The sequence below is a fragment of the Coenobita brevimanus genome, chromosome 90 (assembly GCF_032717465.1).
Source record: "Coenobita brevimanus isolate Jiangsu-jjx chromosome 90, ASM3271746v2, whole genome shotgun sequence".
Lineage (NCBI taxonomy): Eukaryota > Metazoa > Arthropoda > Malacostraca > Decapoda > Coenobitidae > Coenobita > Coenobita brevimanus.
Window position 1 is genome coordinate 24248171 of NC_137043.1, and position 18670 is coordinate 24266840.

The 18670-nt window shown below is 43.1% G+C and overlaps 1 protein-coding gene across 1 annotated transcript in view; it reads left to right on the plus strand.

The window, feature by feature from the left end:
- Positions 1-12730: 12730 nt before the first annotated feature.
- pav (kinesin family member pavarotti) overlaps positions 12731-18670 on the plus strand; it is a 170702-nt gene continuing 164762 nt past the window's right edge. Inside the window, exons 1-3 of the mRNA XM_080281640.1 lie at positions 12731-12868; positions 13945-14195; positions 17815-17977. Coding sequence (XP_080137766.1) covers positions 12731-12868; positions 13945-14195; positions 17815-17977 — 552 coding nt within the window. The remainder of the gene's footprint in view (positions 12869-13944; positions 14196-17814; positions 17978-18670) is intronic.

Below are 18670 nucleotides of genomic sequence, written 5' to 3' on the forward strand. Positions count from 1 at the left end.
TCACACACACCACACACACACCCTCACACACACCACACACACCCTCCCACACACCACACACACACCCACCCACACACCACACACACCCTACCACACACCACACACACACCCTCCCACACACCACACACACACCCTCCCACACACCACACACACACCCTCCCACACACCACACACACCCTCCCACACACCACACACACACCCTCCCACACACCACGCACACACCCTCCCACACACCACACACACACCCTCCCACACACCACACACACACCCTCCCACACACCACACACACACCCTCCCACACACCACACACACACCCTCCCACACACCACGCACACACCCTCCCACACACCACACACACACCCTCCCACACACCACGCACACACCCTCCCACACACCACGCACACACCCTCCCACACACCACGCACACACCCTCCCACACACCACACACACACCCTCCCACACACCACACACACACCCTTCCACACACCACGCACACACCCTCCCACACACCACACACACACCCTCCCACACACCACACACACACCCTCCCACACACCACACACACACCCTTCCACACACCACACACACACCCTTCCACACACCACACACACCCTCCCACACACCACACACACACCCTCCCACACACCACGCACACACCCTCCCACACACCACGCACACCCTCCCACACACCACACACACACCCTCCCACACACCACACACACACCCTCCCACACACCACACACACACCCTCCCACACACCACACACACACCCTTCCACACACCACACACACACCCTCCCACACACCACACACACACCCTCCCACACACCACACACACACCCTTCCACACACCACACACACACCCTCCCACACACCACACACACACCCTTCCACACACCACACACACACCCTTCCACACACCACACACACCCTCCCACACACCACACACACACCCTCCCACACACCACGCACACACCCTCCCACACACCACGCACACACCCTCCCACACACCACACACACACCCTCCCACACACCACACACACACCCTCCCACACACCACACACACACCCTCCCACACACCACACACACACCCTTCCACACACCACACACACACCCACCCACACACACACACACACCCTCCCACACAACACACACACCCTTCCACACACCACACACACACCCTCCCACACACCACACACACACCCTTCCACACACCACACACACACCCTTCCACACACCACACACACCCTCCCACACACCACACACACACCCTCCCACACACCACGCACACACCCTCCCACACACCACGCACACACCCTCCCACACACCACGCACACACCCTCCCACACACCACGCACACACCCTCCCACACACCACGCACACACCCTCCCACACACCACGCACACACCCTCCCACACACCACACACACACCCTCCCACACACCACACACACACCCTCCCACACACCACGCACACACCCTCCCACACACCACGCACACACCCTCCCACACACCACACACACACCCTCCCACACACCACGCACACACCCTCCCACACACCACACACACCCTCCCACACACACCTCCACGCAAACAAGACTCAGATTACAACAACGGTATATTTACAGTTAGCATTCTATATACTGTCGTCTAGTCCAAGAACAATGAATGAATGAATAAATGAACAATAAGAGATACATGAACACACAATTACTCAGGCAGTTACTTTAATCAGATACATAGAAACTGTTGTCGACAATGAATCAACGGTAAAGCAGGACACACACACACGCACACAAACGACATCTCCCTGCTCTTAATCGCACACCCGCATTCACAAATTCGTATACTCATAATAACAGGTTGGGATATGGTCAGGGTTAATTCCTTCCATGCGATTAACTTTCCATTCCTTCACAGCTAACCCCGCCACAGCATTTCATTCACTGTAAGGAAAACCCTGCACACTGGAGGGTCATATGATATGACTGAGTTGTGTCCATGGCAGATATTTTGAGATGATGGAAGGCGGCTTAGAATCAATGCCTTTCGACTGCACAATGGTCATTCAGGCAGACAGTCGTTTTGGTTAAGGCGTCTGAATATAGAACAGACAAACAGATAGTACAGTGAGATGTGTGTGTGTGTGTGTGTGTGTGTGTGCAAGTCGGCCAAATGAGCTCCAAATATTCTGAGAAATGCATCCATATGTTGAGAATAACAACGAGATCATTTCCAAGAAGAAGAAAAGGGGACTTAAGTAAATTAAAAATCTCACACCTATGACGGGGGCAATGAAATACACATATTTTTAACAAGATTGTTCGGTACAGTTAGCTCTGCATAAGGTGGTAATTACACTGAAAATACTGCATTTCAACTGGGATTAATCGAAAGGAAACTGTAGGAAAATCAGACCAAAACTGCATTTAAACTGAATCAAAATCTTTCCTATATCGAAGTGAATATCAAACTGAAATCACAATGAAATTGCAACGATGCTACACTATAACTGTACAGTACTGTAATTGCAAACTTGCACTGGTAATGCAGAAAATCCTCAACGAAATTGCATGGAAATTCCAGAGAATTTATATCGAAATATCACCGAAATAGCACTGAAATGCACAAAAATTGCAAAAGAAAAAAAGGAAAAAAAGTCACACCGTATATTTACAGTTAATGCACCGAAATCGCAGCTGAAACTGCACTGAAACTGCAGTGAAAGTGCACCTAAATCGCGCTGAAATACCACTAAAGTTTGTAAAAAAAAAAAATCAGTAAAAAATTAAATTGCAACAAAGCATCAAAGTCGCACTTAAATTATATCAAAATTACACTCAATATCTCACTAAAATTACAGTGAAGTAGTAAGCTGACTGAAATCCAAGGAAAAAAAAAAATCATCAAAATAGCCTCGAAATCTCATCAGAACTGCGATGAAATCACATCAAAATTATTCCGTAATCTCAGTCAAAATAGCCCCGTAAGTCCGCAGAAATATCGTACCATAATCGCGCTAAAATCACACACAATTTCCATGGAAATTGTATTCGACTAGATCTGTAACGTAAATCGCACCAGAATGTAATTAAAATCACACCACAGACATTTATATGGAGCAGAAACGCCATCAAAATTGCATTATATTATAGTCAAACTCACAGAGAAGCTGTAGCAAACTCTCACTGAAATGGATTTGTAATTTCACATCCTGAAATTAATATTGTCGTAAAAATTGCACTGATTTTGCACCAAAATTGCAGTCAAATTTGCATCGAAACATCACCAAGGTCTAATCAAAATCAATTTGAGGCCGCAGGAAGATTGCATTGAAATCTCCTAGAAATCAAACACACACACACACACACACACACACACACACACACACACACACACACACACACACGAAAGAACAGTGAAATGCCAACGAAACTGTGGTCAAAATTACAAAGAAACTGCACTGAATTAGCACCTGAATACTACAAAAGCACAGCAAAATTTCACTGAAATAGCATTGAAATATCACCAAAATTATACCAAAAAATGCACTAAACTGTCACTGAAATAACACTGAAATCTCACCAAAACCACACAGAAATATTATCGAAATCACATCGAAGTCGCAGCAAACCATCAAAGAAAGAGAACAATTCACACACATATTACAGAAAATTTAAAGCCAAAATTCCTCCGAAATCAAGCCAAAGTATTACCAAAAACTGAAATGAAATCAAGCAAAGTTAAGGCGATATCGAAATGGCGCTAAAATCGCACAAGTTCGGATAAAAATGTTGGCGAAATTGTAGTGGAATCGTCCTAAAATTTCCTAAAAAGTTGAATAAGCAGAAAAAAAAAAAAAACGCACTGAAATTGCAACGAAATCTTAAAGGAATCGCACCCAAATCGTGGTGAAATTATACTTAAATCACATTAAATTCACAAGGATCTCATACTAAAATTGCCCTGAAATCATACTACAAATGTTGTAAAAAACAGCACCTAAGGCGCACCGAAAGTTCAACAAAGTTTAGCATCAAGACCGCGTCGAAATTACACCATTTTGCAATCAATATCGCTATTACGCACTGATTTCAAACAAGAAACGCATTGAATTAGAATGGAAACAGTAATGAAATTGCAGTGAAGTTGGACCAAAATCTCACAGAAGGCGAATCAAAACGGCACTGAAATTGTACCGAAAACGCACTAAAGCCACACTGGAATTTCACTAAAACAGCATTGAAATCACTGAAATCATACCAAAATTTCACTTCACCCTAAAATCATACTGAAATCCAACTGGATCCAAATAACGCTGCAACCACACTGAAATCGCACAGTCCTTCCTGTCAAAATACCAGATCAACCACAACACCTTTATCATTGTTTTTCTGTCCGCTCTCTTTTCCTCTTATTTCTTCCATCTTTCCAGTCACTTTTATTACTCAGCTTTCATATGCAGGTAGTTTTACACTGAGTGACAAGCCTAATTGTTTCCTGTAAGCCAGGAAATCATTTACAGTGCTCGGTAGTCATATTACCAACCCATGTATTCCCTGCGTGTGGAGGGTTAGTGCGTAGTGCCCCTCAAGCTCCAAGACAAACGGCCACCCCTCACGGGATAATGGCGTCTGGCTCTAGATAAATAGTTCTTAATATAATATAACAATTAATTAATTATCATTGTGACAGCTTTAAGAAGTTGCCCAAGATTAGCGTAAGTTTTAGCAAGTCCGTGATTGTCAGAAAAATGCAGAAAACAAACTGGAGCAATAGCAATTGAATTGGTAAGGTCATTCTGCTGTTTAACGTAAAACTTACATTTACCTGTATATATATAACGAGGATATTTATTAAGTTGGCTATAGTAAGATTTTAAATCTGGCGCCGTTGCGAGGGATGGCCAAGAGGGGGCAGCACTGGGAAAACCTCGGTATTCGAAAGCACTGTCTACTGGATCTGGGTTTTCTCGTTTGTTTTGATCTATTATGAAGCCTGAGTGAGTATATAATCTTCCTTGTTATCGTCAAGTGATGTTCAGTGAAGCAATTGAAGTGTTGAAGCATCGGTGTAGGTGGGAGATCAGGTGTGAAGTTAAGCTTGAGAGCAAATAGAGGACGATAATCTCCGGAGCTAAAAGTAAACAGTGGTTGTGTTGTGGTTCAAACATAATGTGGTTATGTGTGAGATAATACTTGTACTGCCTTGGGTATATTGACATTCTGGCCTAAAGTGATAGCAAGACTGGGATGGTTGGAGGATGACGAATTTCTATAATTAGGGTATTCCGTGTGTGAACCAGTACCGTACCATACCAATGCTTGATTGGCATTAGGACTTTTTTTTATTTTTTTTATTAATGATTGAATATGCCTGAACTTGTTTTGTACTTGCTAAAGCAAAATTTGGTAAACATACACTTCCTGATAGTCTATTTTTCTGGTTATTTTTTTTAGTTGTAAATGAGCTTTTCACATAAAATTTCTTTCCATGTTGTTTTTAGCCATGTTCCCTCTGCTGTATTAACTGTTTCTCGAACGTAGTGGTAGACACCAACATATGTCCTGGTTGTGTTTTAGTACCCCTTCTTAACCATACCTTTTAATCTAATCTGACCTAGCAGTTTATTGTAACCAAACATAACTGCCTAACTTAACCAAGAATCATGTAAGTTTTAGCTAGTCTGCCATTACAGCTGTCAGTGAGACATAAGGAACATGATAATGAGAAAAAAAATGTCAGCAGGAAACAATTATTTTCAACCATGTAAAAAGTTTTTAAAAATACAGGAAAACTGGAATAATAGCAGTTGAATTGGTAAGGTCCTGCTGCTGCTTAAAGAACAGTAAAACATACTAAAAAATTTGGATAATATTTACAAAACCATTACAGTAGATTCCTAAGAAATAATAAATGGGAATCAGTGTGTTATACAGTTTTAAGTCAGCTTTCGTCTGTGATATTTCTTCCACAAATTAGAAATAAGGGAGGTATTGTGGGGTTTCTCGGTGCCTTTGCTGGTGGTTTGCTTGCGTTTCATACATTAATTGCAATGCATCTTTGCAGTATGATCATAGGTGGTATGCCTGTGTATTTGCTGGTGCATTATTGTCCTAATTCTGATTCAATCAGAGGGCTGGAAGTAGGTGTCTCATGTTTTCAGATTTGAAATCAGATTCAGGATGGACTCGGTGGACAACTAAGGATAAGATTGGAAATTAGTCCTGCATAGGTTTAAATGACATGGATCTAAGTTAGGTTAAGTGGTGTTTGGGTAGGTTAATGCCTAACATGGCTTGAAATTCACTAATTTCTTTTTTTTCACCATTAACAAGAGCTATCTCTCTACCTATCTACTGCCAGATGCCATAATCCCGTAAGGGGTGGCCATTTGACTTTGAGTTATTTGTTTTACGGGGAGGGGCACTAACCCTCCACCAACCCACTTGTTGACACGTAGGGAGCACGTATGGTTTGGTTATATGGTTACCACCCAGCGTTGTAAATGGTTTAACCCCTTACACGCGGCCGTGAACAGTCGACCCCCCCCTGAGTGGCGGGGTTGAATCGCGGTCTGAGTACCTGTAGGAAAATATTAGCCAAAAATCAGAGATTAACCCTAGAACATTATACTTGGTATGGCAGATAGTACTTACATTCAGCTTTCTCCAGGGACAGGTGTTGAGCCTTTGTGGAGACTACCCAAGGACTTGTGGAGACTTGCAAAGTTGGGTAACCAAATCTTCACTTTCACACCTCCAGCAATCCGGTTTCCCCTCTACCACAGCCTCATTCTGTCACAGTAAACTTTATACTACAACGTAAAGGTAGTTTGGAATCCGTATTTGTACAATAAGCACTGAAAATAAGGCTAAAATCAACGGAGCGTACGTCCGACATGAACCGCGGTGGCGGTCTTCCCGTCACTCAACAAACATTTCCATTTTCACAGCTAAAAACATGTATACTACATTATTTTCAATGATATTACTTCCCAAAAGATCACCACGGCGCGCTTTTTATTCTGCCTTACGCCCGCCACTTTATTCTCGTTCCTGTCGGCCGCTTGCACTGACTCGGAAGAGCTAGAACTCACCATAATGTCACTTTGAAAGCCTGCGGTAAACTGACGCTAAACAGGGGCAAACTGTGAGAAAAAAAGCTAGTGTTACAACTGGGGAAACAAGTGTTTCCTATTAGCATAAACTGCTTGTGAGAGGAGAGCGCAGATTTACAGTTCTGAGCACTCAGAGCGCTGCCATGTATCACAGCCAGGCTGGCCGGGCCGTGGTGGGGGGGGGGACGGGGGAAAAACGCGATACTTGGCAACAACTGAGGTCAGTAGTACAAAGGTAAAGTATGCTAATTGTAGCTAAAGGGTGGTGGTACTGATAGACAATACCAGCTGGAGCCTGCTTGCCCGCGGTTATTCAAAATTTACTAGAATCGCAAATGCGACGATCCGCCGTTATGTCCTTTTTGCCGAGTGTCGCTATGATCCGCATTTAAGGGGGTTAAGCTGGGGTAATTGAATACAAAAGCATAGCACCACATTAAAGACCCACCAGTATTATTAATATTTTTTTTAAAGAAACATCATAGAAGGAAGGTTACTTAAAGTTGGCACTGACACTCCATTATGTAAGCGTCATGCAGCTGCAACACTCAAGCCATTGTTTTTTAAGGCCTTCATAGCACCAGCTACTTTCCTTCCTTGTGTTAGGGTACTCTACTTTCCACTTCTCTTGCACATTTTCCTCTCTTTTCTATCACTGTACCTAGGTATTGGAGTTCTCTAACCAATTTCAGCCTCTCCATTCACTGTAACATCATTCTGGGAGTCACTTTCTCTCTCTCAATAACCATCACTTTACTCTTCTACATTTACTCTCAAAGCACAACACTCACAGACATCAACAAGACAATGCACTATAGTCACGGCGCACGACTCTGAGGTTGTCATTATTGTACCCTGGCAACCTAGCATTCAAAAGTGTGTCTGATTTCGTATCATATTATACACAAATCATATTATGATGCACGAATATATTATACACGAATCACATGCGTCTCATACACAAAATCAGATGCAATTTTGAATGGTAGGTTGCCAGGGCACGATAATAACAACCTCAGAGTTGCCCATCGCGACTATAGTCTACCAGGCTCTTGTCTGGTCTTTGCAAGTAGCACTGCATCATCAGCATTCAACAAATTTGAGATAGGGTATTCCATCCATCATCGTTCATTACTAGTGCCATCCTTCTCTCCATTACTTGTGTTTTTACTTCTCTCATCACCCTATCTATATATATATTGGACAACCATGGACATCACTTAACCTCATCACACGCCCACATTGACCGCGAGCCAGTCACTTAGATGTCCATTTACCATACCCTTACACATGCCTCACTATCATCATAAAAACTCTTGGTGGCACCTAGCAGCTTACCATCTACACTGTACATGCACAAAACCTTCTAGAATCCTTCTCTGTCTTTGTTGTATGCTTTTTCCAGATCCATATAGCCTATCCCATAAACACCTTATAGTCCTTCTCACATGCCTTCTCCACTGTCTTACTGTAAATATTTGATCCACAAATCCTCTGCTACTCCTAAAGCCACCCTGTTTGTCACTCACTAGGACTTCTGATCTCTCTTTCTTTATACAGTAATAATTCTTTAATATAGCTACCATCCCTACCACACTCAATAGACTTATGCCACGATATTTCTTGCACTCACTTCGCACACCTTTATTTGTGTACAGGGGTACTATCACTGTGTTTTTCCACTCTGCCGGCACAGTTTCACTCATCCATGCCTTCATACATAATGTCACCCTCATGAAGAAACTGCCTAGGTCATTTTTTCTACTCTCCGGGAAATAGAAAAAAAAACTGTCTCATTTTCTTAACTTTCAGTGACTTAGGCAGAAACTTGAGTTGCATTTTAGACCACTCACACCCTAGACCTGGCAAAGGCAGCTGTACCAATAGGTGCGCCACGTAATGAAAAATTGATTTAGGCAAAACCCCAGAAATTGCCAAAAAATTACTTAGACAGTTTCTTTACGAGGGTGACGATATTGTATCTCCAACAAGCACTTCATTACACTATCCACTACACCTGATTGTCTCTACATACACTTCAACAACCCCAGCCGCTGTCCCATTTTTCATTCGCTTCACAGCGTTCTTCACCTCTGCGAGTGGCATGTTTCCTGGCACTGCATTCCTTATCTGTACACCCCCAAAACCAGTCATGTTAACAGTTGCTTTGGTCTGTCCATTCCCATTCATCAGACTTTCAAAATATTCTTTCCATCTGGTTCATACTTCCTCCCCATGTGTTAATAATCTGCCACTTACATCCTTTATACTTTCACATTTCTTTCCACTGTTATTACTACATTTCTACACCTCATTCCAAAATAACTTTCTGTTTTCGGAGTAATTTGCATTACTGTAATTTTTCTTCCTAGATCATCATTTACCTTCTCCTTTTTCCTCTTCACTAGTCTCCAGGGGTGCACCCAGGAGGGGGCCCACCGTGCCTGTGCCAGGGCCCTTGTTTGGCGAGCCACAGCTCGCAAATGCTAGCATTTTTTCCCTTTGGCGAACAAATTTTTCATGCAAGTTGCCTTTTGGCGAGGAGAAAAAACATCCACTTCAAAACCCAGTAAACTACAAAGTAAGTAAATCTCACGTAAATGAACAAAAAAGCACATTGTGACCAATTATTAAGTCTTTCCTTGTCACAACTGTGAATGTTTAAAACCTCATTATATGATTCTAATCATCACTATGTGTAAATAAATAAGTGTATTTATTGCTTGTAAAATATTTGGCTCGTAGTCAGTTTGGCTACTAAAAAATTATTTGGCTTGTAAATCTGAAACCCTAGGAGCCAAATAGCTCGCAACCATCGGCAGTTATCAAGAGCCCTGCAGGTTCCCCCTTAGCTCTCTGGGTCCTTTAAAAATTTATATATATTTATTTTGATAACAGCAAAACATGAAAAATTGGCAAGTACAAACAAAGAGTAACACGTGACAGCAGCTCCCTGACTCTAAACCTGCATGTGACCTCCCCGTAAATATCGGATTACTTGACCTCACCTCACAACGGGCCCCCCTCTTAGAAAATTCCTGGGTGCGCCCCTGGTAGTCTCTTTATGTGCTTCTTGATCCCAGTACTTTATACCGTACTCATTTCTTATTTCAACTGAACCTCTGTCCTCTATCCACTTTAGCCACTTCTTCCTCTTTTCCTGCACTGCTCTCTTAACCTCTTCATCCCACCATGCCATGCCTTTATTCTTTGTTGTTACTTTTGCCACACCACACCGCTTTAGCATTCCAAGCTAAGCAATCCCTATATACATTCCACAAGCTGTCCAGATTCATTTCATTCCAATTTGCTAATTCTAACTCCTCCCCTGCTTTGGTCCTGTATTCATCTGCCGTATCTTTGATCCTCAGTTTCTCAACTTTGTCTCTTTCCCTGACAGCTCTGTCTGTCTGTCTCTCTCTCGTGTTTGATCTTGCATTGCACAGTCATATGGTGTGACAAACCTCCCATCTTCCTCCAACTGCCCTCGTATCAGCAACATTACTCAGCATCGATTTCTCTACGAGCACGTAATCAATCAGGCTTCATTCAACATGATCCCCATTCCCTATCTGCCATGTATATTTATGTGCATCTGTGTGTTTAAAATAAGAATTGCAGATGCACAACCTCCTTTCCTGACACATGTCCAGTCACTTCCCATTATCATTCTCTCCTGGTACTCTATTATTAACCATTATATTATTCTCAGGACCAGTGCCTACTCTACCATTCATATCACCCCATACAATCGCTTAATAACTCCTGGGCATTTCTCCTACTACTTCATCCAGCTCACCCCAAAACCTGTCTTTCTGTCTCACTCCTGTCGGCACACAGTGCATACACTACAATGACTGCCACTTTCACCTTCTCAAACTTGAACTTGACATACAGTACATACATCTTGAGCTGACACATTTGTAGTCTCTCATTCCATTTTGCCACACTTATTCGTCTACAAAGCAACTCCTTGCCCATTCATGCCCGACCATACACACTTTACACCCTCCCACTCCCCCACTTCACACACTTTCATCTTAGTTTCACAGAATGCCATCACAGCATATCTCGCACTCTTGAACACGTTCACCACTTACACCCTCTTACTGTCCTCATTCACACCTCTCACATTCCACATGGCCATGCAAATTTGCCCATTTGGTTAGGGCTTTAGGCAGGTATTGGGCCCTCCAAGACTCCAAAATGTTTGCCATACTTTAGTGATTTTAGATAGGGGTATCTGGGGGACACTTAACGCTGCCAGAAACCCTGGTTATATGGTTACCACCTAGCGTAGTAAATGGTTTCCTGGGTACAGGAAACCATTTGGCTTATCACTCAGTGTAGGTAACACTACATTGAGTGAGTGGATTATGGTAAGAATTATACTGGTAGGCTCTGTAGTACTGTATAAGCCTGTTGGTTATTCTCAGCATGAGTTTTGTGCAAAGATAAAACGTACCTTCTTTGATTTGTATAATGGAAAGGAAAATGCAAGTTCACTACGGTGCTTCAACTGCTTTATATAAGCGTCAGTGTGCTTGTGGTGCTAGGGAAATTTACCTGGATATCACTTTTATACAGTAGGCCTATATTGTTTGTTTGACTTAATGTAACTTAGTTTAATTTAAATTGGAAAAATAGAATTATATTTGATCTTATGATAGTGAACGTAGGTAACATTTAGGCGCTTCAGTCTGATCACTTTTTTTTTTTTTTGCTATAAGATGACTTTTCTCAATGTATGAGAGTATCCTTGTAGTGGAGGGGTTAAAGAAGACTACCCACCTTTGAGTAGCAAGTGAAACTTGTGCAGGTACAGTACAGGTATATGGGTACTGTAGTCACCCTGTCATTTATGCTTATTTTGCAGAAAACAAAACTCATGAAAATGTATGCTCTTTTTGCAGAAAACAAAATTCAAGGAAATGTCACTGGATGTGTGTCCGGACCTCCTTTGTGTGTCACTGGGATTTCATCTTTTTAAATCTAAACATGCAAGGGAGGGAGGGAGGGATGTTGGAGTGCTGGTATGGTTTCTCTCTCAGATCTGTTGGCATAGCTTTTTGAGGTTCATGCATAAGAATACACACACAAACACACACACACATATATATATATATATATATATATATATATACAGTATATATATATTCATTCATTGCCAGACGCCATGTATCCCAAACGGGGTGGCCAAGGGCTTAGAGTTAATTGTTTTACAGGGAGGGGCACTAATCCTCCACCAACCCCACTTGACACGTAGGGATATATATATACATACAGTATATATATACACACACACACATACACATACATACAGTACAGGCGGCCCTCCACATTCGCGGGGGTTAGGGGACACTGAACCCCGTGAATGTGGAATTTCCGTGAATGGGAAATTTCCTAGAAATGTTTGGTGCGCCCTCCTGTAAATGCCTCTACAGCCACAAATCACCTTCCTATGAGCAAGTGTGCACTTACCATACCTATTACACCATGTCTGGGACCTGAAAGCAGCATTAAATATCACAAATAGTAACAGACTAGCAGTACAAAAAAGTTAAAGAACAAATAAGTTTTGACTGGGTATGGCTGTACTAAGTTAGGGTAAATATGTACCTGGTGACTTCCACAGACTCCCACGACCAAGTGCGTCTCGCGTACATCCACGTGCGTGTGGGCAAGTTATCAGTTGCATATTTACCCCAACTTCTTACAACCAAACCACCATGCTGGTTTGATGAGGGCCTGGTTTGGCACGAAATGACCTGCGAGTGTCTGTACTGCTACGCTTTGCAGCCGTGAACAGAATCTTGGCTCCACGGAGGGGCAATCCGCGAATGTGGAGGGCCATCTGTATATATAAACAGTAATCCCTATACTATCCGGACACCCACTTTCTGGACTCCCCTCTGACCGGACATTGTGGGCCTGGACCTTCATAACCCAAAAATGGCCCAAAAAAAAGAAAAAAATCCAAAAATCCGAATTTTTTTCCCGCCCGTAATTTGAAATTGGCAGGCTGCGTCGAACAGCTGTTGTTTATGCACGGCCCCTTCACTCTTTCCTTCCTCCCCCCTCCTCAGTTACCGCCTAACCACTGTCGAGAGTAGATGTCCATCGCAGTGGATGCCGCACGTGCTCGTTTTTGTGAATAAACAGTGAATAAACTGCGATACCTCGCCACTGGAGCACATGGGAATTTACAGTGTTGTGCAGTGTTAAGAAATTAGAATTTAGAGTGCAAAGTGGCGGTTGAAACTGGCATGGCTCAATTAAGAACAGAATGTGCAGTGTTAAACAATTATAACTCACAGTGCAAAGAATTAAGTGTAGCACAACATTGGATTACTGTACATGCTTCAAGAGCATTTTCACCACTACCAGAGCCTTAGAGGAGATGGCCACGGATGTGCTGTAAGTACCCTGTACACTGCCAAATATTTACCGTTATCATACTCACTTCTGATTCCTCATTCTCTGGTTCCTTTTCATTTATTTCATGCTTTATGTCCATTATTGGTGTGAATAGGATCTTAAATAGGTGCTGTGCATGTCTGGTAGGGAGTTGTTAAGGTGGCTTTCAAAGTTAGGTTGGGTTAGGGTCCATAAGTACCAGTCCAGGAATCAAGGGCCTACTATCCAGACGGGACCACTTTCTGAACGTGCCTTTGGCTCTGTTACATCGGATAGTGGAGGGATTACTTATCTACAGTAAGTCCTCATATTTGGACGCATTTTACTTCGATGCCTCATTTTTTGCGCAAGAAAAAAGTTTCCGAAGTGTCTTACAATTCGCGAATTTCCCCACAATTCGATGCTCCCAGCTGGCAGCTGACAACGCATGCCGATGCTCATTTGTTGGCGGCCATCTTGGGGCCACCCTGTCCACCATAACTGACATGGCAACCACCTTTGATGCATACACCAGGACTATGCCTGAGGCTACTAACATCCTATCGACCTTAAGTGATCTGAAGTCTCAAGTGATGGCTGTCTACAACAGAAACATAAAGGAGCTGAGACAAGCCCAGATCACACAATATTTTCATGAGAGACAGAATGTGTCTGCTATTCTGCAAGTCTTGGACGTGCCAGTGGGGATGGATGAAGGAGAAGTGGACAGAGAGGAAATGGAGGTGCTGGAGCCTGAGTTCAACTTCGAGGGCTTCGCCATAGGTGAAGAGGCTTCCCCAGAGAGGCCCATGTCATCTGGTAACTAGCCCATCTACCCTCAACACACCTTCACCTGCCACTCAAGCCAGTCATCACTTTATTTCTGGTAAGGATTTTTGGTGGTGCAGCTCTTTATAACAACTTAATGTCTTTTCAGGTACAGTACCCTCGCGTCCAGCACGGTAATATTGTCATGCATGGGTCACGTGTTGACGGTGTTGGACCAAAAACGTGTTGGACTAACAGTAGAGCTTATGGGGAAAAATGAATTATATCAGCAACCCTCGGAATAGTCACCCTAAATACCAACCATATACCTATACATATATTGGTACTATTGTAATTATAATAAATGGTACTGTGCTATGAATGATAACTAACCTTTTAGGATAGTGTTGGTGGGCTTGCTGGGAATGGAAGGTGGTATCCAAGGCTGTAGGTAGTCCTACTGGGTCCCCGGAGGATGGCTGCTGGCATCACTAGCGGGTAATGGCTGTTGCTCCTCCTCAACCTCCCTCATAAATCCTTCGAAATCACACTCAGAATCACTATCTTCGTCCACAGCCATGGAAGGTCCTGCTTCTGCCTGTCCTAGCACTGTAATCCTCAGCAAAGTGCATGCTTCTCACACTGTTGCCAGAGCCCCGTCTCTTGACTGTGGAAAGTGATCGCTGTCGCTGACTCGGTAGAGAATAAGGAGAAGCAACTTTGTTTATAAACTGGTACGCACACCGATGAGAAGGGTTTCAAAATGATTGATATTTATTCTAGAATATTAATATGTAATCAGTGTCAGGCTAAATGTTCAATGCTGTAGTACGATACATTTTCTGTCGAGTCGCCTGGGTTTTGGTCACACTGTTTTGCCCGTCGTATCCTCGGCAGGAATCCATCCAGATGAATTCCAAATGCCCGTGGTATCGTCGGCAATTTTACCACGTTACCGTTCCGATTTACCATCGTATCCTCGGCAAACCTGGTATGAAGTGCCATGTGATAGCCTTCGGCTGTCAGGATCTTGTCTTAGTTTTTTATTATGATCACGTTGGCTTCATTCATGTCGTAGGCCTTGGCAATGTCAACTTTCCTCTCCCCTTTCTTCTTCCTCTCGATGCTCTCTAGCTTGGTGGCCTGAGGGAGGTGCCGACGCTTCTTGGGGTTCTCAGAAGGCTTCCTAGGCATCGTGAGCAGGGTAAAATGCAGTAACAAGGGCAGAAAATGCAGCAAGAATAAAGCACCTTCCAATGCAATTATGCGACTTGAGTGGCGCTGTGGTGGGAGAAATTTAAACAAAATATCACGTGACACCAGAAGCGTTTTTAATTGGGCGGCATCACGATCACATCACGATAGCGGGCAGGGAAGGCTACTTGATCAGAAGTTTTCATTGGCTATCATCATCATGGGAATGTCCAGTATGACCTTGTTGGACCGGGGGTGATCGTGCTAGAGTGAACCCTGCGGATTTCGCCCACTTCTCGGAGCTCTGTGTGTGTTATACTAACACACTCGTGTTGCAGTAATTAAATCGTATTAAATAATACTAATTAATTGCTCTCTGTGCTGGACCCGAATCTTGCTGGACTAACATGTGTTGGACGCGAGGGTACTGTACATGTTTATTGTGTTCTGCTGTTTTAACACTAGTAAACACTCTTCATTAACTTTTGGGTAGGGCCTGTTTGGTGTTATAGTACTTTATTATAGGGTAGGTACATGTCCCACCGGAACGCTCCTCTATATTTCCCATTGATTCTTAACTTCACAATTCGACGTTTCGTGTTTCGTGCGGTTTTGGCGGAATATCTGCGATGCGAAAAACGAGGATTTACTGTGTATGTATGTATGTAGATATATATTGTATATAGCGATATGTGTGTGTGTGTGTGTGTGTGTACAGTGTATATATATATATATATATATATATATATATATAATACATACACACACACACACACACCTGTACAGTACACAGTATTGTACCTTAGCAAACCGAACCTTTACAAGAGTTCAGTACCTGTACACTATTTATATACAGAAAATATCCCTCTTTTAAAGAATCCTTTTGTGGTAGGTGGGGACGCTCACCATCCACTCACTCAATGTAGTGCTGCTCTCGGGTGTATGCCCTGTCTTCTCCTCCATGCTTCTTTCCTTCCATCTTCTTCTATCTTTCTCTCCTTCATTCTTTCCTCGTCCTTCTGCCTACGGGTGACGTTACACTCCCTCTTCTGTCTTTCATTCCTTCATTCTTTCCTCTTCCTTCTGCTTATGGGTGACTCTACACTGAGTGACAAGCCAAATGGTTTCCTGTACACCAGGAAACCATTTACTACACTGGGTGGTAACCATATAACCAAATTTTGGCGCCTGGTGGCTTAGTGGGTAATTACTGTATTGTGCTCCAATCGGCTTGAGCCGGTGAAGGCTTATATGCAAGGGATGGTTGGGGTTTATTGCTCATGTAATGCCACTCAGGGATGTGTGAGGTTGGTCACTCTCATCTTAACTGTCGGGACCAACTGCCTGGCCCCGGGCTCCTGCGCTCCTCGTGGGGCAATGTAGGATTGGATGATGATGATGATGATGAATGATAAAGAATCTTTTATTCTTCCCCTTTGTTAGCGCTTTTGTGAAAAGGTGTAGAAATTATCCCAAGGGTATCTGTCAGTCTGTTTATCTGTGCCATGCTCCTTTAATTTCTCAGGATGCTCAGTTTTTACAAATCTCACTTGTTCTCTTTTCAATTACTGGTATTGTATTCTTGTATTCCCAACCACCTAAACCACAACAGTGGCTGAATGGTCAGTGTTGCTGACTGCAAATCTGTCAGCCCATTAGCTTCGGGATTTGAATCCTGGTGTGGGCAGCTGGTGTCACTCGACTCAGGTATCCATCTACTCTTTGAGGTTGGTAGGTAAAGTGACTGCTTAGAGTAACACATATGGGAGGTAACTGCGGTAACCTAGATGATACAGTGGCCTTGTATCCTAGGATACTGGGTGCAAAAACCTGCTACAGACTCAGAGGCCTAAGTTATTGAGATGAGCACTGCAGCCAAGTGCCTCATGGCATCTTTCCCCTCCTATACCTTTTTTTTTTTTAACCTTCAGACTGTAAAGTGTTTAACTCATCATCCATGTATATGGAGTGGAGGTCTTTGAGCTCTACTAACTAGGTAGACAAAAGTACAATACCGTATTTAAATTTCGAGATAGGTACAGGTAATGGTATTTTCTGTCTACTGACTAACTTGTAATATTTTGATACTAAAATAAATAATTATTTTCTTGTAATAATTTTTGAGTAAGATTAGTGACCAGAAAGTACAGTACATTAAGCCCACTATATTATACCAAGCTTGATTGTACACAGTTTTTACCCTTGTACCATATTATGAGAATTTGCATATAGACTGAGAAATGTAGTCTAATGGTTGCAAGCATAAATTAAAAAACATGTCACAGAGTTTAAAGTTAAAGGCACTGTATGGCATATCTCAGCACAACGATTATTTCTAGTCGAACACCACTAATGCCGCGCAAGCCACGGCCAACCCCACGTGTGAAGACGGTAGAGCGGAGCCTGGAGCATGACCCGGTGGAAGTGTTCTGCCGCATCAGGCCCCCGGAGCTGCCGGGCCTGGAGGAGTGTGTCACTGTGGTTGATCAGCGCACTGTCAAGGTAGGCAACAAAATTCTCAGATTGATCTATGGCATTTGTGATACAGGACAGGTCCTAGCTGTGGCTGGAGTTTGTTGTTATTTTATTTATTTCCTTTCATCCTCTTCTGTTTTTCTTTCCTTCATTCTTTCCCTGTCCTTCTGCGTCCGAGTGACTTTATGCTTCCTCATCTGTCTATCTTTCCTTCATTCTTTCCTCTTCCTTCTGCCTGTGGGTGACTCTACACAGACTGACAAGCCAAATGGTTTCCTGTAAACCAGGAAACCATTTACTACGCTGGGTGGTAACCGTATAACCAAATTTTGGCGCCTGATGGTTTAGTGGGTAATCACGGCACTCCAGTCGGATTGAGCTGGTGAAGGTTTATATCCAAGGGATGCTTGGGGTTTATTGCTCACGTAATGCCACTCAGGGATGAGTGAGGCTGGTCACTCTCTTCTTAAATGTCAGGACCAACTTGCCTAGCCCCGGGCTCCTACGCTTCTCATGGGCCAACGTAGGATTTGATGATGGATGGATGGATGGATATATATATATTTTTTTTTTTCATGAAAAGCACCACCAAGGGCATAGTTTGGTCACCAACCTTTAAATGCTATGGACTAGAGTAGCTAAACCTCAGCACCATATGTTCTGAATGGGATTGGTAGCTATCATTTTTATATACATTACATGTTTTGAAGGTAGAAATGA